General features: G+C 45.7%; 1 protein-coding gene across 1 annotated transcript in view; it reads left to right on the plus strand.

The window, feature by feature from the left end:
* MALRD1 (MAM and LDL receptor class A domain containing 1) overlaps positions 1-22213 on the plus strand; it is a 737846-nt gene that overhangs the window by 347286 nt on the left and 368347 nt on the right. The window contains exon 22 of the mRNA XM_073629748.1: positions 15215-15371. Within this exon, the coding sequence (XP_073485849.1) occupies positions 15215-15371 (157 nt within the window). The remainder of the gene's footprint in view (positions 1-15214; positions 15372-22213) is intronic.

A 22213-nucleotide genomic window follows, 5' to 3' on the forward strand; every position in this document is an offset into this window, starting at 1 on the left:
CATGTAGTTGTAAATCCGATGATCCAAGCGGTCGGTGTCCCCTTCACCACTTGCTTTCCACTTGTGTCACCAGATCGCTCTCAAAAGGCATCCAGCTGGACAGCATATCATGTACAGGGAGAAGAGAAGAGCCTCATAGTGTGATTCCAAATATGACTTTATTAAGCTCAAGTTTACATAAAACGAAAAACGAAAAAAATATATGAACTAAAAACAAACAACTCTCTGCCAGCTGGCTCCACGCCAGAAGCCGCAGACAGTGCAGTATTGGTGGCGTGCGTTCCACAGCCGACTGCCGAAACTGGAAGTAAACAGAAGGAAAAAAGGACGTATGCGTACCAAGAGGCCACGCCTTACGCGTTTCGTCATCAAGACGTCATCTGAGGCGTGGCCATCTTGGTACACCATACGTCTATAAATACTACACGGAGGCGCCACGGAAGCCAATCGGGAAGCGGTATGTGATGAGCACATCCGCTTTGTTAAAAGAAATGGGAGGATCGCTGTGGGGAGAAGTGGGAGGGTATGACCATCACAGCAATCCGATACCCCCCAATGGAAGCCCGAAAAACCGCTCCAGAGTCCTGGTTAAAAGAGCGCCTCCGTGTGTGACAATGATATATTACCAGCATTACAACAGACATATCTATACTACAAAAAAATATTATTTACAATACAAAAATGCTGAAACCTATGTTACAAAGAGGAATAGATAAAAAAGAGGAATAGATAAAAAAAAGGGCTTATCAATATGAACAATGGAATGTCACATACACAAGATCTTTCATGAGGAAGATGTAATATTGGAACTGACCTTGTAAAAAAAATTAAAATTAAAAATAAAAATACACATGAAAAATAAAAAAAAAATATGTATATCCTCTATCTTGTGTTATATTAAACGATGAAATAAATTAAAATAAAATATAAAAAATATAAAATGGATAAAAATGTGGGATAGAAATGGCCGAGAGCAATTGTAATATTTCGGGTATAAAACCTGGAACATGTTAAAAATATGCATCCAGGCTCCGGATGCTAAGGGCGAAGTACCTGGATCAAGGTCTAGGATCATAAGAACAACAACATTACCAACCATACCTAAAAAATGGTATGCGTGAGCAAGGGAGAGCTAATTTAGCATAAAATAATCAATAGGGTACAACATAACATGAAAATCAGATAAAATTAAAATAAAATAAAATAAAATAAAATAAAATTAGGCCCTAGAGGAAAGGGTGGAACTGAAAAGAGGAAACATGAGTGCCCTAAGTCCACTAGCTTTCTCCTGTAACATACTGTTGTACTGTAAATACAAGGGTGCAAAATCCCAAAGAGGGGGAATAGAGGTGAACCCCTCATAATTGTATACATATCATACTGCGCAACATTAACCGGAAGGGAGGGATAAAATAAAGTCCCTATGTACATATAAGTGCTAAAAATTAGATAAAAAATAGTTTAAATCGATGTCCACATTAAGTCCTCTAGGGACCAGACTGTCTAGACGGTATATCCATCTGGTTTCGTTTTGGGATATCAATACCTTCTTACTCCCCCCCCTCCAGTTATCTTTGATCGTGTCTATACCGTAGAACACCAAACACGATGGATCTCTATGATAAAATTCATCAAAGTGTCTGGATAGATTATGCTTGGGAAACCCCTTTCTTATATTGGTAATGTGCTCCCTAATACACACACGTAGGGGTCTCGTGGTTCTACCCACATATTGCATTCGACATGGACACTCGATGACGTAGGTCACATGGGTGGTGTTGCAGGTGATCAATTCTCTGATGTCAAACTCTATACCTCTTCTAGAAAAGAAAGAGGATCTTTTCTTTGGTTGCTTTTTGCTGACCCGACACGCCAGACATTTCTGGCATCTGTAAAAACCTTTTAGGCCTGAGAACAGCTTGATGTTTTTTGGGGGGTCTATGACGTTATGTACCAATTGATTTCTGAGGGTAGGAGCCCTTCTATAAATAAAACGTGGTTTTCTTGTGAAAATGTTCCCCAACGTTCTATCAGATTTTAATATGGGCCAATATTTCCTCACTATGTGTTCTATATTCCTGTATTGAGTATTAAAACCCGTAATAAAAGCTACATCCCCTGGAGAGTCCTTTTGTGTGTTATTTCTTTTGGTAGTTAAAAGAGAATCCCGGTCCAAATTCATTATCTCGTTTTTCAGTTTCAACAGGGATTCGGTATGGTAACCCTAATCAGTGAACTTCTTAATCAGCCTATCAGACTGTTCACAGTAATCTTCAACATTCCGACAGTTCCTCCTTATTCTCAACAGCTGTCCCTTAGGGATGTTGTCTTTCCACTTAGGGTGGTGACAGCTGGAGATAGGTATATACCCGTTACGATCGGTGGTTTTGAAATATGTTTTCGTGAACAGTTCATCACCTTCCTTGAAGATCTGGAGGTCCAGATAATCAATCATATTGAAATCCGATTTTCCAGTGAACGAGATGCCATAAATATTCTGGTTGAGTTCATCAAGAAATATTTGGACGTATGGTGTACCAAGATGGCCGCACCTCAGATGACGTCTTGATGACGAAACGCGTAAGGCGTGGCCTCTTGGTACGCATACGTCCTTTTTTCCTTCTGTTTACTTCCGGTTTCGGCAGTCGGCTGTGGAACGCACGCCGCCAATACTGCACTGTCTGCGACTTCTGGCGTGGAGCCAGCCGGCAGAGAGTTGTTTGTTTTTCGTTCATATATTTTTTTCGTTTTATGTAAACTTGAGCTTAATAAAGTCATATTTGGAATCACACTATGAGGCTCTGCTCTTCTCCCTGTACATGATATGCTGTCCGGCTGGATGCCTTTTGAGAGCGATCTGGTGACACAAGTGGAGAGCAAGTGGTGAAGGGGACACCGACCGCTTGGATCATCGGATTTACAACTACATGCCTTTTACCCCTGCAAGGGTTGGGCGTTCCAGTGAGTGGGGGCACTAGAGGGGGCTCCACACAGGACAGTATACATCTATTGGGACGGACTTACCTGGAAACATTTGAAGACACACTAGCTTGTTGCAACAGAACTCTTTATGCACACTGGACATTTTGAATATTTATAGCATTTTAATATACACACCATTTTTTGGCATTTTCTGGAATTTTTTGCATGAATGGACTTTTTCACTGTTTTTCATTAATTTTGAACACCACACTTTTATGCACACCATATGCAAATTGCCCTTTCTTTGGTTTTAATATTTTTTATCTGAACACCATCCAGTCTCACTTTACTAGTATATACACTACTTTGGAGTGGATAACACTGTGTTTGTTTGTTTTTTTTTGTGTTTTTTGTTTTGTTTTTTTGTTTTTTTAGGGCATAATTCACTTATACCTTTCAATGACTATTATTCTCGGATCTTGTGAAAAAATCTTTTATACACCTGATTGATCTTTCACTTATATGATTGTTTGGAGTTTTATCCATTATTTTTTATATATAACTTTTCTTTGGGCAGTTTGCGCATTCTTTGGTATTTTTAGCAAGTACATTTATTTACACATACTATATTATACTGCGTTTCACTTTTTATTCACCCAGAATTGTGGTGTAATATTCCTCTTGTGTTAAGGGTCTGTTTATATATTTTTTTCACCAGTGAACAGCGCTAATCCCCTATTTTCTTAGAGTTTATATCATTTGGATTGCACCTAGGTGCTTTCTCCATCTGGGGGGCTGCAGTTCGGTTACAAGCCCGTCCTGAGCGCAGAATACCAATACACACGTCTCTGGTTAAATAATGCATTACAATGTGACTAAACCCATTTGATTTTAATAGACTAAAATGTACTGGAGATTTAATCGACCAAATACGTCAAAAACTAAAACAACCGCAGAAGTCTAAAATGGGACTAAAAAACTAAAATGGCATTTTAGTCAAAAGACTAAGACTAAAACTAAATCGAAATTTGCTGCCAAAATTAACACTGGTACAGAGAGCAGAGCTGTAGGAGGGGCCCAAGAGGCTCCACCCACTAGAGCCTGCTTGCAGGAACCAACAGGAGGGGGGTGGAGGCAAGACCAGTTACCCTGCACAAGAAAATAGAGCAGCAGTGATTGGTCTTTATTACAGGATAAGTTTCACACTGGATTACTGAACAGATCTGCAAGAAATTCACAAAGCACACCAAGATTCAAGTAAGAATACACAACTCTAGAATTCAGATAATATTTGTTTATTACAGAGTTCAGCTTTGAAGAAAATTTCAAGGAGAGCATCTTGCAATCAGTATTCAAAGGGGCAATGTAAAGGCATGCTTGTACTGCCTGCAATTTAGTTTGTGCAATTGTGTATGATTCATGCCATTCCAAAAATCATGTAGCGATGGCTAGAGAAATAAATATGTGATTCTTTTTGGCTTCTGATTGTAGCGATTGTTTGCGCACAATTGCAGCATAACACAATTGTGGAAAAACAATTGTGGACAAAAAAGTCATTTATTGCATTTATTTTTTTTTATTTTTTTATCTGCAATCAGACAGCTGAACTGTGACCAGGCTATGGACATTCTAATACTTACATATTCGTAAAAAAATAGTGAATGAGCTTTAGCTTCTTGCCGACCAGGAAATACTTATGTGCGGCAACAGGAAGGATGGGCTTTAACGTCCACTAGCCGCACATATGCGTCCAAGGTTTCTCTGCTGAGAGTGTGCTCACTGCACACTTCCAGAAAAGTGAGAGTGCAATCTTAGACAGCTACTGGTCTCTGGGTATGATTGAGAACCAGTGGGATTGACTCCTCATCTTGTGACCACTGTGCCAGTCAACCACTGTGATCACATAATTTGAAAGCCTGGTGTAAAATTAATTTTAATAGGCCATCGGAAAGGGGCGGGAAGTGGTTAAAATGACCCTGTCACTATAAGGTCCAAACTTCTAAGAGTGTCAGATACCTGCTCCCCGGCCACAAGCTGTGGTTCTTCCTGTTGTAGGAGCCAGTGAAAGGAGATTGACGTTAATTTAGCTTGGACCCCCCATAGTGATACCACTTTACCACTTTAAAAGAACACACTGACCTATGTAACTGCAGACAAGTGTGCTCTACTACTGTACTGTGAATAGTCAGAGAACAGATCAGTTACCACCTTATAAGTATGCCCCATAGGTTTTGGTGGTTTGAATAATGGGATAACTTCTCTATTACTCACTGTCAAAGCCCTGCATTCCTTCTGACATGTAAACATGAATTAAAGGTAAACTCCAGCCTTCTGTTCAGTTTTGCACAGTTGTATGGGTATCTCTTCTGTATTTAAAATGCTTCCTCTGATTTCACTTGTAGCACCCTCTAGTGCTAGAATTGTAGATCGTTTCTTTTTTGTGTAAGTGTAGGTACATTTTTGCAGGGTTGGCTAGCAGCCAAGCCTGTCTGTGTTTTGTCCTGGATTGGGCAGAAATCCAGGGAAAGCTGGATAACTCACAGACAGCATCACTGACACCCCCCTCCTAATTCTCGAACGTTCTAGAACCTTCTAGAAGAATGGAAGTGGACTTGCCTGGAGTATTCTGAGAGCCCTGACAAATCCCCAACTTGGATTGGCAGGGGGCAGGCCCCTTCAAATACTCAGGGTCAGCCCAGCTGGGGGAGGAGTTGTTTGGGTAGAAGCTGGAGATGGAGTGTTAGGCTGTCGTGGCCTGTAAGGGAGCTCCCCAGTCTGGGGGGGTGACCTTGGGCCTGGGCTCGGGTGCAGACAGGACCCTCTTAAGACACACTGAGAACACTGCCGGGCAAGTCTCCAGGAGCAACAGGAACAGTCAGAAGGCAAGTGACATACAGTCAGAAAGATTGGGAAGCACCCCTGAGAGCACTGGGATGGAGCAGTCTGGGATGGGTGCTGAGCCAGTCAGGAGGACTGTGGTGGCACGGGCAGTGGAAAGAGGCAGCTGCAGCCAGGAGGGCTGGCAGGGCCTGAAGAGGTGGTACTGAGAGCAGTAGCCACATGTGGGACAGTTAGCACTAGTCCCGGGAGTGATAGCCTGCAAGCAAGTGCATGAGCTGGAGGTGAAGGAGAAGAGGTGGTATATACCAGAGTGTATATAGTTCAGTCCCTTTATATTTCTTCAATCAAGTGGGCATCTCATATGCACCGTATCCCCATCCAAGTTCTATTCCCTAAATTAAAAAAAACAAAAACAAAGTACAAGGACTGTTTCTTGACTTAGTGTGTCTGGAAATTTGGGTGCCTGGCTGTGCAAGGTGGGAGACGGACCACAAACACCAGCAGCCCCTACGGGGGGTACAGCTACATCTACACACTGCACACTGTGAGCTTCTCATGGTGTGCATTAGAGGCTGTAGCAAGTCAGATAGAGCCTACCTCATTTCCTGGTTGGTGGACATATATCTAGCCCTTTCCTCCCCAGCCTCAATCAGGGAGGCTCAGCATCGTATATAAGCATTACCTAGACTGACCTCCACCCATCAAGGCATTTTGATAGATGTACTGCTTGTGTCAGGGCTGAGGACTCTTGAGAGTAGTACTGAGGCAGAGTGCTGTGTCGTTTTCAGAAAGATATGTACAACACCTTGCATAGTTGCCAACATTGAAAAAAAATTTTTTTGGCTGTAGGCAGAGTCTTATTATAATTAGGGGGTGGGGCATGCGTTTGTAGGCGTGTCAGAGGAAAGTAAAAATGCGACGTGCAAAGCGAAACCGAAAATTGGGCGTGGGTTACGCAAAATAGTGTGCGTGTCTTACGTGGCCGTGGCTCAAAGGGGTGTGGTTAGAGTCTGAGATGAATGAGGGATGGAGAGGGAAAGGGGGGGGAGAGGGATGGAGGGACAGCAGGCCCAGATTCTACACAACAATGGAAATATGTGTATTCTAGAAAGTTTAACAACTAGCAGATAAAGATACTCCAAACACCTGGTGTTAGCACTTCAATCAACCTGGCACCATGGTTGTTATGGTGTCAGGATGATTGAAGTGCATTATTTCTATTATTACATTGTAATATAAAATGAAATCATTCAACTCACCATAATGCCGAATCAGTGGGATCCCTGAGCGTGTCACCTGCCACGTTGCCTGCCACCAGCCGTTCGTCCTTGTATCAGGTGTCCCAGCAGAGTCCGTCCTTGCATCAGATGTCCCCAGCGGAGCCCCCTCTTACATCAGATGTTCCCAGCAGAGCCCCCCTTACATCAGGTGTCCCCAGCGGAGCCCCCCTTACATTAGATGTCCCCAGCGGAGCCCCCCTTACATCAGGTGTCCCCAGCAGAGCCCCCCCTTATATCAAGTGTCACCAGCGGAGCCCCCCTTACATCAGATGTCCCCAGCGGAGCCCCCCCTTACATCAGATGTCCCCAGCGGAGCCCCCTCTTACATCAGGTGTCACCAGCGGAGCCCCTCTTACATCAGATGTCCCCAGCAGAGCCCCTCTTACATCACGTGTCCCCAGCGGAGCCCCCCTTACATCAGGTGTGCCCAGCTGAGCCCCCACTTACATCAGGTGTCACCAGCGGAGCCCCCCTTACATCAGATGTCCCCAGCGGAGCCCCCCTTACATCAGGTGTCCCCAGCGGAGCCCCCCTTACATCATGTGTCCCCAGCGGAGCCCCCCTTACATCAGGTGTGCCCAACTGAGCCCCCACTTACATCAGGTGTCACCAACGGAGCCCCTCTTACATCAGGTGTCCCGAGCGGAGCCCCCCTCACATCAGATGTTCCCAGCGGAGCCCCCCCTTATTATTATTATTATTATTATACAGGATTTATATAGCGCCAACAATTTACGCAGCGCTTTACAATATAAAAGGGAGACAACACAGTTATAATACAATAAAAATACAAGAGGATTAAGAGGGACCTGCTCAGAAGAGCTTACATTCTAATAGGGTGGGGCAGGGGGGTACAAAAGGTTGTAACTGTGGGGAGTGAGCTGTTGGAAGTGGTAGGAGATTAGTTGGAGACGTGATAGGCTTTCCTGAAGAGATGAGTTTTCAGGGATCGCCTGAAGGTAGCAAGAGTAGGGGATAGCCGGATAGATGGAGGTAGCGAGTTCCAGAGGATGGGAGAGGCTCTGGAGAAATCCTGGAGACGAGCATGGGAGGAGGAGATGAGAGAGCTTGAAAGCAGGAGGTCTTGAGAAGAGCGGAGAGGTCAATTTGGGTGATATTTGGAGACAAGATTGGTGATGTCGCTCGGGGCAGAGTTGTGAATGGCTTTGTATGTTGTGGTCAGTATTTTGAATTTAATTCGCTGGGTGATTGGGAGCCAGTGTAGGGATTGGAGTAGAAGGTTGGCATTCACTGAACGGTTGGTAAGGTGGATAAGTCTGGCAGCAGCATTCATGATAGACTGAAGAGGGGATAGCCTATGGAGAGGTAGGCCAATGAGAAGGGAGTTGCAATAGTCAAGGCGAGAGATAACAAGGGAGTGAATGAGGAGCTTGGTGGTTTCATTTGTTAAAAAGGGGCGAATTTTTGAGATGTTACGGAGGTGAATTCTACAAACTTTTGACAACAATTGGATTTGAGGCTGAAATGACAAGTCAGAGTCTAGGATTACACCTAGTACTCTGGTGTGAGGGGAGGGACCAGTGTTGCCAACCCCCTGAAGTGAAATTTACTGGCAGGATGTCAACATTTACAAACGGCACCACTTTTTTACTGGCAAAAATCATGAAAATTACTGGTAGATCCGCATTTTTTTTACTGGCGCTGCAAAAAAGTACCTAAAATTACTATTTTCAATTAAGTTAAACAAAAGTAAAAAAACATATTTATCCATTGACATGAAGGTCAGGTTAATATAACCCAGCTAGCACTAGGTTCCCTCCTTACATCAGAGCCTGCAGGGATCCCCCTTACAGTGAAAGGGAACTCTTATGTAAAGGGGAACGCTGCAGATCATGATCTAAGGGGGAACTCTGATGTAAGGGGAGGCTCTGGTGATTATATCAGAGTCCACTGTGTTCCCTTTACATCAGAGTTCCCAATTACATCAGGGTCTGCAGATTGAGTTCCCCTTTGCACTGTAAGGGGCAATCCTGCAGACTTTGATGTAAAGGGGAATGCCAGGAACTCTTATGTGGTGGGCACTCTGGTTCTGGTGACCACCTTCCGCAGAGTGAATACACTAAGGTAAGGGGAGTTACTAATTTAGGGGGAAACCTTTATATCGGTGCCCCTTACATCAGCAACCCCCCTAGACTGGCCTGGCGGTGCTGTCACTGACCTCCTCTCAGGTGCATCGTGCAGGGCTCAGTTAGACGGCTCCAGCTTGGCAGCTCTGGTTTTCCTATGGTCTCCTCTCCACAGTCCACACACGTATGACTTCTCCTGTGACCCCATGATCCCGGCGGCGCTCCCACTCTTGACTCCTTTCCCGACTCCCCCTCAGAGACTGCAGACATGATGTAGGAAATGGTCAGAGGCTGCAGACAGGAGATGGTCAGAGGCTGCGGACAGGAGATGGTCAGAGGCTGTGGGCACTGGGCAGGGGATGGTCAGAGGCTGCGGACAGGAGATGGGCAGACTTTGATGTAAAGGGGAATGCCAGGAACTCTGATGTGGTGGGCACTCTGGTTCTGGTGACCACCTTCCCCAGAGTGAATACACTAAGGTAAGGGGAGTTACTAATTTAGGGGGAAACCTTTATATCGGTGCCCCTTACATTATTGTATTCACTCCCCCTTACATCAGCAACCCCCCTAGACTGGCCTGGCGGTGCTGCCACTGACCTCCTCTCAGGTGCATCGTGCAGGGCTCAGTCAGGCGGCTCCAGCTTGGCGGCTCTGGTTTTCCTATGGTCTCCTCTCCACAGTCCACACACGTCTGACTTCTCCTGTGACCCCATGATCCCAGCGGCGCTCCCACTCTTGACTCCTTTCCCGACTCCCCCTCAGAGACTGCAGACATGATGTAGGAAATGGTCAGAGGCTGCAGACAGGAGATGGTCAGAGGCTGTGGGCACTGGGCAGGGGATGGTCAGAGGCTGCGGACAGGAGATGGTCAGAGGCTGTGGGCACTGGGCAGGGGATGGTCAGAGGCTGCGGACAGGAGATGGTCAGAGGCTGCAGACAGGAGATGGTCAGAGGCTGTGGGCACTGGGCAGGGGATGGTCAGAGGCTGCGGACAGGAGATGGTCAGAGGCTGTGGGCACTGGGCAGGGGATGGTCAGAGGCTGCGGACAGGAGATGGTCAGAGGCTGCGGACAGGAGATGGTCAGAGGCTGCGCACAGGAGATGGTCAGAGGCTGCGGGCAGGAGATGGTCAGAGGCTGCGGACAGGAGATGGTCAGAGGCTGTGGGCACTGGGCAGGGGCAGGGGATGTTTAGAGGCTGCGGACAGGAGATGGTCAGAGGCTGCGGACAGGAGATTGTCAGAGGCTGCGGACAGGAGATGGTTAGAGACTGTGGGCACTGGGCAGGGGATGGTCAGAGGCTGCGGACAGGAGATGGTCAGAGGCTGCGGACAGGAGATGGTCAGAGGCTGCGGACAGGAGATGGTCAGAGGCTGCGGACAGGAGATGGTCAGAGGCTGCGGACAGGAGATGGTCAGAGGCTGCGGGCAGGAGATGATCAGAGGCTGCGGGCAGGAGATGGTCAGAGGCTGCAGGCTGGAGATGGTCAGAGGCTGTTGGCACTGGGCAGGAGATGGTCAGAGGCTGTGGGCAGGAGATGGTCAGAGGCTGTGGGCAGGAGATGGTCAGAGGCTGTGGGCAGGGGATGGTCAGAGGCTGTGGGCACTGGGCAGGAGATGGTCAGAGGCTTAGTCAGTGACAGTGTCCGCCTGGCGCCTTCTGTCACTCACTGTGACCCTTTCGTCTCTCCAGTGACAGTCACAGTGTCCTCCTCCAGTCCTCTACTGGGCTGGCTTCACCTGTCCTCCTGTGGCTGTGGCTGTGGCCCTGGCCGGGCCTGGTAACATGGCTCCTCCTGCTCCCCCCGCTGAACCGCCGAGAAGAACGAGCGGCGGTTTCTGTTTAAAAATGGCGCCCGAGTTCTGCAGGCTTCGGAACGGCGCATGCGCAGTTGCATGGCCGGCCCGCAGCCATCTTTTTTACGGGCACCGGCTGCCCGTAACGAACATTCACGGGCGCCCTGAAAATGGGGTGATTTTTACGGGCTGCCCGTAAATTAACGGGCGGTTGGCAACACTGGGAGGGACTGATAGTTGCATTGTTGATTTTGATGGAAAAGTCATGGAGGGGGGCACGGGCGGGGGGGAATATTAATAGCTCAGTTTTAGAGAGATTTAGTTTAAGGAAGTGGTGCGACATCCATGCTGATATGTCAGTTAGTAAGTTAGTAATGCGAGAGGAGACTGAAGGAGTGAGGTGAGGAGTAGACAGATAGATTTGGGTGTCATCAGCGGTATTGGAAGCCGTGGGCAGTTATTAAGTGACCAAGGGAGGAGGTGTAGATAGAGAAGAGAAGGGGTCCAAGAACAGAGCCTTGGGGGACCCCCACAGAAAGGGGCAATGGAGAGGAGGAGACAGAGTTGTAGGTGACACTGAAGGAGCGCTGTGATAAATAGGCAGAGAACCAGGATACAGCAGAATCTTGGAGGCCAAGGGAATGTAGTTTATTGAGAAGGAACGGGTGGTCAACAGTATCAAAGGCCGCAGAGAAGTCAAGTAGTAGGAGTATGGAGTACTGTCTGTTGGTTTTAGCTGTTAGCAAAACCTAAGTGAGTTTTAGTAAGGCAGTTTCCGTGGAGTGCTGCGAGCGAGAGCCAGACTGTAAGGGGTCAAGAAGGTTATTTTCACTGAGGTAGGTGCTAAGACGGTTGTAGACTAAGTGTTCTAGAAGTTTAGAGGTGAATGGGAGCAATGAGATGGGTCTTAAGTTGTTTAGGTCGGTAGGGTCCAGTGAGGGCTTTTTAAGAATGGGAGTGATCTGCGCATGTTTTAGAGGGGAGGGGAAGATGCCACTAGAGAGGGAGAGATTGAAGATGTGGGTGAGGGATAGAAGAAGAGGGTGACCGTAGTAGTTGTGAGGGAACAGGATCCAAGGGACAATTGGTTAGGTGGGCATCTGAGAAAAATTTTGTAACCTCTTCAGTAGTAGCCAATTCAAAAGAGGAGAGTGTTCAATGTGCTGCTAGGCAAGGTATGTTGGGTGGGGAAGACGTACGCACAGTGGAGATATCCTCACGAATTGCATCGATCTTGTCTTTGAAGTGATTGGCAATCTCTTGGGCAGTGAGTGAGTGAGTTAGTGGGTAGAGGGGGTGGGGGAAGAAGCAGAGAGTTAAAGGTTGGGAAGAGCCGACGAGGACTGGATGACAAGGAATTAACAGGAGAGACAAAGTAGGCTTGTGTGGTAGCATGGAGGCATGAATTGTATTTTAGAAAGACAGATTTATATAGGGTTAAGTCTTGCAGGCATTTGGTTTTACGCCACAGTCGTTCAAGAGCATGGCAATGTCTCTTGAGATTTCTAGTGTTGTCAGTTTGCCAGGGTTGTAACGGTCGGGGCCTGATTCTGTGTGTGGTTAGAGGAGAAAGTGCATCTAGTGATGATGAGAGTGAACTGTTGTAGACAGAGGTGGCCAGGTCAGGACAGGACAGGGGAGAGATTATGTCATATAGGTGGTCAGTAGCAGAATAGAGAAGAGAAGGGTTAAAGTGGCGAAGGTTTCTACAAGTAATTGTTTGCTGCTTGGAGGGATGGGTGGTTGGAGGCAAGGATACAGTGAAAGTAATGATGTTGTGATCAGAGAGAGGAAAGTCGAGAAGTTTAGCTGTAGTTGGGCTGTTAACATTGACAGGAATGTTGAAGTCACCAAGAATAATGGTGGGTATTTCAGAGGAGAGAAAGTATGGTAGCCAGGCAGCAAAGTCATCAAGAAAGCACGATACCGGTTCTGGAGGCCGATAAATTGCTGCAATCCTCAGAGAAATGGGAGAAAAAAGACGACTACAGTGCATCTCGAAAGAAGAGACGGATAGAGAGGGAGGGACAGGAAGGACTTGGAAGGTGCTTTGTGAGGATAGAAGGAAGCCAACTCCACCTCCTTTCTGTCTATTGGGTCTGGGGGTGTGAGTCCAATGGAGACCACCATGGGAAAGGGCAGCAGGAGAAACTGAGTCAAAATTTTGAAGCCAGGTTTCTGTAATGACGAGTATGTTAAAGCCATGAGAGATGAAGTGGTCATGTACAGATGTTAGCTTGTTAAAGATGGAGTGGGCGTTCCAAAGGGCGCATGAGATTGGTGGGCTGCTTTGAGGAAGCAGGGGGATAGAAATTAAACTGAGTGGATTGCAGTGGTTGCCAGAGGGGGAGGGGTATTGGATATGTGGCTTGCATTTGGAAAATGGCGGACCAGGATTAGGAGAAATGACACCTGAGACTAGGAGAAGGAGGAGGGTGAGGAAGGCAAGGTGGGAGTGAGATGTGCATGAGCGCACGTGTCTAGTGGCCCTGGTGTTTATGTCAGCATGTGGGTGCAGCAAATGCAGGAAATGATGGGTGCCATAGTAGGGGGAGGGTAGGAGTAAGGGTGATATGTGCATGCTGCAGGGAAGAGAGGAGGGGTAGAGTAAAGATAATTTGAGGATACAAGACACCAATGTGAGAAGGAAGAGAATAAGGAGCATGTTAGTGGATAGATAGTGGGAAACTAACTTAATATACAATAAATGTCAAAATCTGGTTTGCTTGTCGTCTTGCAGAGTGGAGCAGAGTTCTTGTTGTTGTTCATCCAGCTTTAGTTATCCTGCTTTCGTTAATCGGTGTCGGTGAAACTGCGCATCACTCGTGACAGAGCCACTCAGGACAGAGCCATGATGTCTGCGCCTTGACCCTGTCTGCGCCACCCCATAAGCTGCTTTACATTTATAGGGAGACTAAGCAGGGATGCATTTCTCAGTTGGTCATTATTGGGTCTTACATCAGATGTCCCCAGCGGAGCCCCCCCTTACATCAGGTGTCCCCAGCGGTCCCCCCCCTTACATCAGGTGTCCCCAGCGGTGCCCCCCCTTAAATCAGGTGTCCCGAGCGTAGCCCCCCTTACATCAGATGTTCCCGGCGGAGCCCCCCTTACATTAGATGTCTCCAACGGAGCCCCCCCTTTCATCAGGTGTCCCCAGCGGAGCCCCCCTTACATCAGGTGTCCCCAGCGGTGCCCCCCCTTACATCAGGTGTCCCCAGCGGTGCCCCCCCTTACATCAGGTGTCCCCAGCGGTGCCCCCCCTTACATCAGGTGTCCCCAGCGGTGCCCCCCCTTACATCAGGTGTCCTTAGCGGTGCCCCCCCTTACATCAGGTGTCCCCAGCGGAGCCCCCCCTTACCTCAGGTGTCCCCAGCAGAGCCCCTGCTTACCTCAGGTGTCCTAGTAGGAGGGGGTATACATAATAATTTCTCCCTCCGCCGGCCGCAAGGTTACAATAGAACCCCCACCCCTTTCCATAACAGACCGGCAGCGGGGCGGGGGGGTAGACGGGACGAGGCGTATCGGGGCGCAGGGTGGACGGCGACGCAGGAGCTTCGTCTAGCCACCCAGCCGCTCCTGGTCTTCTTAAAAATGGCGGCCAGCCGAGACAATGTCTCCGCCGGCCACAGACCTCTAACAGCGGCAAGCGGCGGCAGTGAAAATTCTTGAAAACCCGGATTTCTCGGGACATTTCTTGAGAGAAACTTGAGAGAAGAGTCCATATCCCGGGAATGTCCCGGGAAATCCGGGACAGTTGGTAAGTATGCACCTTGCTGTATAGAGAGGACTCTGATGTAAAGGGCACTACAATATAAAGGGGCACTGCCATGTAAAGGGGAGCTGTGATGTTAAGGGAACAATGAGATTTGGACCTCAACCAGAAGGAAATTTTGCTGACTGGACCTCTGTAAATTTTAATTCAAGACCCCTGCTATAGAGTGTTACCTGAGTGACAGCTCTGAGTCTGCTGGGGCTGTTGACATCAAATCCAAGATGGCGGTGCTCAGCAGTCTTGGGACTTTTAGATGACTACATAAGGAAGGCTTTTACATGTAAATAACATGCAGAAAAATACAATAAAGTCTAAGGCTAGTAAAAAAAAGAAATGAAAAAGAAACAGCTCAAGGGACATTACTTTAATGCATCTGTAACTTATGGGAAGATTGTTGCTGAAATGCATGATCTGGCAATGGGGTCTCTATAACATTGTATAGACCTACACTGTCACTGTGGATTTAAATAAGTTGCCACTGTGCTTATATTAATGACTATAAACATTGGATTTCCAGGTCCTCCGATGAAGGCTGGTACCTGTATGCAGACAGCTCCAATGGTGAATTTGGCCACACAGCTCACATCATGACTCCTCTTATTTCTCGTACTGGGCCCAAATGCAAGTTAACATTCTGGACCTATATGGATGGTGCAACTGTGGGATCATTACAGGTAAGTCCAGCAGCACAATTTTGTTTGTTTTTTTTATTCTCTACTATTATCCTTTTAGTCTCTATGTTTGCCGCTTGATAGGCTCTCGGGCCAATCGAGGTCTTCGCGACTACAGGAGAGTTGAGTTTTATCGTTGCTTCAATCAGATGTAGTGTGTGTGAGGGGGAGGGTTCTATATGCTAGCCTACATCCTTAGATTCTCAAGAGAGATGGGTTTCTCTAGCATTAAAATTGCATTATTTGAGCGTCTTCTCCTACCTTTTGATCGTCTTTAGAGTGACGAGATGTGACAGGATGGGATATTGTGTTCTCACACCACTTGATGCCTATTTTCTTTTGGTATACTGTTCTCTTGTTTGGTCTTTTATTTTATTTAATATTTCTGAAATGTAGATGATGATATACCAGTTTTATTGTTTAAATTGCACTTTTCTGTGTTGCATAAGATTTGTACCCTTGTTTATAACCAGCAACTGTTACTTGATACAATGGCTAATGCTGGATTTGTATACCTTAAAAAATTTCTGAATAAAAATGATTGGAAATTAAAAAAAAGCCCTCAATAGCTTAAACTGATTTGTACACTGATAAATGGGTGAGCCAGAGCACTCTCACTTCCTTCCCGTGTTTACTGAGTTGGCACAGACCACTGTGTATAAGCTTTCAATCAGAGATAGAGAAAGCCTGATGGCAAACGGCTCCTGCTGTGCTCCTGCTTTGGAAAATCTATAATGCTGTGGGAATCCTGTGTCATGGGTGCACCTTGGAACATTTGTTTATATATAAAAAAAAGAGACGTATAGATAGTACAAAAACACATTTAAAAATTTAGTTTAAAAACATAACCCCTCCCCCACAAATATTATTACATAAAGCCAGAAAAGCATGTCATAGCATACAAACTTATTTATTAACGCCTTCCCGCCACAATCTTTAAACACCTTAACCCCGGAAGGTTTTACCCCCATAACCGATTTAAGATTGTCCGCCGTTGTTTGACGGCGGTACAATGGCTCTCCTGCGCGAATCGCCGTAGCTGTACGGCGGCTTGCACAGGCTCAGTTGCGAGCTGCGGGAGCGTGCCCGCGGGTTGGTAGGACTCAATGTCATCTGGCGGCCTGCGATTGCTTTGTACACAGGCAGAACGGGGAAATGCCTTTTTAAACAAGGCATTTCCTCGTTCAGACAGTAGACATGACAGGGATCTACTGTTCCCAGTGGTCGGGAACAGTGATCTCTGTCATGTCCCAGTAAGCCCATCCCCCCTACAGTTAGATACACTCATAGGGAACACAGTTAACCCCTTGATCGCCGCCTAGCGTTAACCCCTTCCCTGCCGGTGACATTTATACAGTAATCAGTGGCTATTTTTAGCTCTGATTGCTGTATAAATGTCAATGATCCCAAAAAAGTGTAAAAAGTGTCCAATCTGTCCGCCACAATGTTGCAGTCCCAATAAAAATCACAGATCACCGCCATTACAAGTAAAAAAAAAAAATAATAATAAAAATGGCATAAATCTATTCCCTATTTTGTAGACACTATAATTTTTGCACAAACCAATCAATAAACGCTTGTTTTTTTTACCAAAAATATGTAGAAGAATACATATCGGCCTAAACTGATGAAGAAATTTGTTTTTAAAAAATAAATGTGTGATATTTATTATAGCAAAAAGTAAAAAATATTTTTTATTTTTCAAAATTGTCGCTTTTTTTGTTTATAGCGCAAAAAATAAAAACCGCATAAAATACCACCAAAAGAAAGCTCTATTGTGAGAAAAAAAGGACGTCAATTTTGTTTGGGTATAGCATCACACGACTGTGCAAGTGTCAGTTAAAATTACGCAGTGCAGAATCGCAAAAAATGCTCTGGTCATTAAGGGGGTAAAACCTTCCGGGGCTGAAGTGGTTAACGACCAGGCCATTTTTTGCGATATGGCACTGCGTTATTTTAACTGACAATTGCACGGCCGTGTGACACTGTAATTTATGTCCTTTTTTTCCCATAAATAGAGCTTTGTTTTGGTGGAATTTGATCACCTCTGCGGCGATCATCGATTTTTAGTGGGATTGCGGTGGACAAATCGGACACCTAACTGACACTTTTGACACTTTTTTGGGAACCAGTGACCTTAATACAGTAATCAGTGCTAAAAATATACACTGTTACTGTACTATTGACACTGGCAGGGAAGGGGTTAACATGAGGGGCGATCAAATGGTTACCTGTGTCCCTAGCTGGTGCTTGCTAACTTTGTGGGGGTTGCTCTGACTGGATGAAGACAGAGATCTGTGTTCCTGCTTAGCTTAGCAGGAACACAAGATCTCTATCTTCTTCCCTGTCAGAATGGCGATCTGCCTTGTTTACATAGGCAGTTCGCCATTCTGCCTCTCTGGGTAACGATCGTGGGTGGCCGGCGGACATCGGGTCCACCAAACCTGCTGATTGGCATCCCCTGTGTCCAATCAGCGCGCGATTGCACCTCCCGCAGCATGCACGCTCCCCCCAAGTGTCTATTGTACGAAATGACGTACATGTACATTGTTTCGAGCAATAGAGCCGACCTGCCACAGTAAAAGTGTGGTAGGCGGTCAGCATGTGGTTAAATTAAATTAACATTCCCTGATGCCTTTGCTGAGAGTACATCTACGTCATCACTTGGACAGCTACCAGCCAACACTGTTTGCAGCTGTCTACCCAGCTATCATGACCGCTTTGGTCCCCACCAAAAATCAGGAAGCAGAGTCATCCCCAATCTATCCCCACCAAAAAAGTGAGTACGGTAATTAAAAATGTTGTGAAAATAAAGAATAAATAAAATATATTGACAAATAGTAATGCCCACTCTAATGGAAACTGTCTTGCATAGGTTATGCATGTCATACCTTTTATGCAAACAATTTGGATCACATAACCCTATATATACTGTAGAGTTCAATCAGATAGGCTTGAAGATAATCCCCTTTTGACTGCATACATGTTAAAACTGACCCATTAGGGAGGTACGTGTTTATACGTGCCCAAATACACGCTCTACCCTTTGTCATTAGGGGTATTTACAATCTCCCGCCCCTGCTAATCTACAAGTAGTGAATGATCTACTAATGGCTAAAGCCAATGGACACTATTCTGTACTACTTCTCCTGGATCGCTCTGCTGCCTTTGACACAGTGGACCACCCCCTCCTCCTCAAAAAACTCCACTCCTTCGGTCTCCGTGACTGTACTCTTCGCTGGTTCTCATCCTACCTATCCCACCGCTCCTTCAGTGTCACTTACAACTCTACTTCCTCCTCTCCTCTTCCTTTTTCCATTGGGGTCCCCCAAGGTTCTGTTCTTGGACCTCTCCTTTTCTCAATCTACACCACCTCCTTGGGTCAGTTGATTGCCTCCCACGGCTTTAAATATCATCTCTACGCTGATGACACCCAAATCTATCTCTCCACCCCCCAGCCCTCTCCATCTGTCTCCTCACGCATTACCAACTTACTAGCAGACATATCAGCCTGGATGTCACATCACTTTCTCAAACTCAACCTATCCAAAACTGAGCTCATGATATTTCCTCCCTCAGGTGCCACTTCCCCTGATTTCCCTGTCAAGATCAACGGCTCAACTATCAACCCATCTCCCCACGCCAAGGTCCTAGGTGTAATCCTGGACTCTGAACTAACCTTTCGACCCCACATTCTATCACTATCCAAAGCTTGCCGCCTCAGTCTTCGCAACATCTCCAAGATACGCCCCTTCCTAACCAATGACACCACAAAGCTTCTAATCCACTCCCTGGTCATCTCCCGCCTCGATTACTGCAACTCCCTCCTCATTGGTTTACCTCTAAATAGGCTATCCCCACTTCAGTCCATCATGAACGCTGCTGCCAGGCTCATCCACCACACAAACCGCTCAGCGTCTGCCACACCCCTCTGCCAATCTCTCCATTGGCTGCCACTCAGTCACCGAATTAAATTCAAGATACTAACTATAACTTACAAAGCCATCCACAACCTGGCCCCCCAGCTACATCTCTAACCTAGTCACAAAATACCAACCTAATCGTTCTCTTCGCTCCTCCCAAGACCTCCTGCTCTCAAACTCCCTTGTCACCTCATCCCATGCTCGCCTTCAGGACTTCTCCAGAGCCTCCCCCATCCTCTGGAATGCTCTACCCCAATCCGTCCGATTTTCTCCTACTTTATCCACTTTCAGACGATCCCTGAAAACTCATCTCTTCAGAGAAGCCTATCTGGCCCCCACCTAACAACTGTACATTTATCTTCTCAATCAGCACATCACCCATAGTTATTACCTTTTGTATCTCTTGACCTTCCCTCTTAGATTGTAAGCTCTAAGGAGCAGGGCCCTCTGATTCCTACTGTATCAAATTGTATTGTATTTGTACCGTTTACCCTCAAGTTGTAAAGCGCTATGTAAACTGTTGGCGCTATATAAATACTGTATAATAATAATAATAATAAGTAGTGAAAGATGTTATGGTATTTGCTCCATCATACCCAGAGGCATATGTGTTATGTATGGGGGATTTCAACCTTCTCCTGGATCCAGCCCTGGATAGACATGGTGACCCGTTGGTGACTCCCTCTCAGGGTTTGTCGGCCTTACATTCTCTTTTCACAGAGTTTGGATGGAGTGATATGTGGTACAACCTTAATCCTCGCACCTGTGTGTTCTCCTGGTCTATCCCCAGTAGAAGAACCTTATCCAGAATTGACCTTGCCTTGGGCAATGATATACTCCTAACTAAAGTCTCTGACATTAAAAATCTTCCGAAGGGAGTATCAGATCACTCGCCATTACTACTCAATATTGATTTAGGATCAGGTGCGGTGCGCAGATCATGGAGGGTACAACCCTTTTGATTGTCCTTAATAGATTACAATAATAGGGTACCAGATCAATTGCATGCTTTCCTGGAAGCACATGGTGAAGCTAGAGATGTGATATTCTGGGATACTCTAAAGCATACCTAAAGGGGGGGGCTCTCAGATCCACTATCTCTTTTATTAAAAAAATCCTCACGTAAAGAAGAGGAAGACCTTATTCAGGCTGCAGAGGCAACATATCTAGATTCCCCCACTGTTACTAATCGTATACACTGGGAACATGTGTCCTGGTTGTACTCGACTCATATGGCTACTGGTGCTAAAAGGAAAGCTTTTATGCACAGCAAAAATACTTTGAGTTTAGAAATCAGTCTAGCCAACTACTGGCCCATATGGCTAGACAACAAACCACAAGTTTAGTGATGTCTAAAATATTCAGACTGATACTGAGGCACGCAAGACGAACGATATTCTTGAATGTTTCCATGATTTTTACATTGAGATGTATGCTACCACTCTCACACATATCAGACAGGATATTGAGAAGTATCTGTCTGACCAACAATTTCCTCTCTTGACTCAAGAGCTGGTATCTACCTTAGATGCAGACATCACTGAGGATGATGTCCGAGAAGAATAACCAATGTGATGAACAAACAAAAATCCAATGTTCACTGTTGTGAACTGAAGAAAAAATAAAAAAATAAAGTTCAACAAAAAGTGTCCATCAAATACACAATGGCGAATCCTCAATCAAAATGTAAATGATGTAGACAATATAAAACTGGCAGTGAAGCTGTAGAATGTGAAGAAATCCTCTGTCATAAAAGTATAGATGGGTACTCTTACCGAATATGGTGGACCCACTTACCAGGGGTAGTGGGTCAATCAGGCTTGTGTGGGCCGATTGCCTCACGGTTTAGGTTGGGCAGGAAAGGGATCACTTCAAACAGGATACGACCACTCTTCAGCAGTGATGGTCCAGGCAAGGTTCCTCAATCCTTATGATTCTATATATATATATGGAATATATATGACAAAAACCTCCACTCAATGGGAGAGCCCTCAGGAGGTCGGATTAAACACAAAAGGTCAATCGAACCGAGGTGAGAGTAGGAAAAAAAAGGAAAAGCTCCTTATGGTGCAGGTCAAAAACCAATAAGATTTATTTAAAATTGAGGTACATCATGTAAAAATTAGTACATAAAAACTGGTGATCACGGTGATAAAAAAAAAGGAACAAAGAGCAATATGGGGAGCAAGCGTAGCAAGACCGACGCGTTTCGTCCCAACTGATTTCAACTGGGGCTATGCCTGTTTGAAGTGATCCCTCTCCTGCCCAACCTAAACCGTGAGGCATTCGGCCCACACAAACCTGATTGACCCACTACCGCTGGTAAGTGGGTCCACCTTATTCGGTAAAAGTACCCTTCTATACTTTTATGACAGAGGATTTCTTCACATTCTACAGCTTCACTGCCAGTTTTATATTGTCTACACCATTTACATTTTGATTGAGGATTCACCATTGTGTATTTGATTTACACTTTTTGTTTTTTTTTACATTTTTTCTTCAGTTCACAACAGTGAACATTGGATTTTTGTTTGTTCATCACATTGGTTATATGTCACATATATATATTATTCAGTTCACTATTGTTTTGAGCGCTACACTGTATTCCTTTATTCTGTTTGGACTTTGAGTGTTAGCTTTTTTCACATATTTTGGTTTAGCGCAGTAATTTCCCACAATTTTTCCTCAACTTAGAGAATACCTGCCTGAATCTAGTGTACTGGCCTCTTTAGACACGGTCAAAGCCTTTGAGTCAATCGAAAGATAATCCCCTTTTGATTCTAGCTGTTATGGAGAGAAAGCAACCCTCATATTTTGCTTTACTCTACAGTGAACTTTGCCAGGTGTAATTTCACACCTTCTAAAACTTGGGCAGTAATCAGCACATAAATAGCGATTACAGTCCTAATGAGAGCGAGACAA

This window comes from Aquarana catesbeiana, linkage group LG05 (assembly GCF_042186555.1).
Source record: "Aquarana catesbeiana isolate 2022-GZ linkage group LG05, ASM4218655v1, whole genome shotgun sequence".
In the NCBI taxonomy this organism is placed as follows: Eukaryota; Metazoa; Chordata; class Amphibia; order Anura; family Ranidae; genus Aquarana; species Aquarana catesbeiana.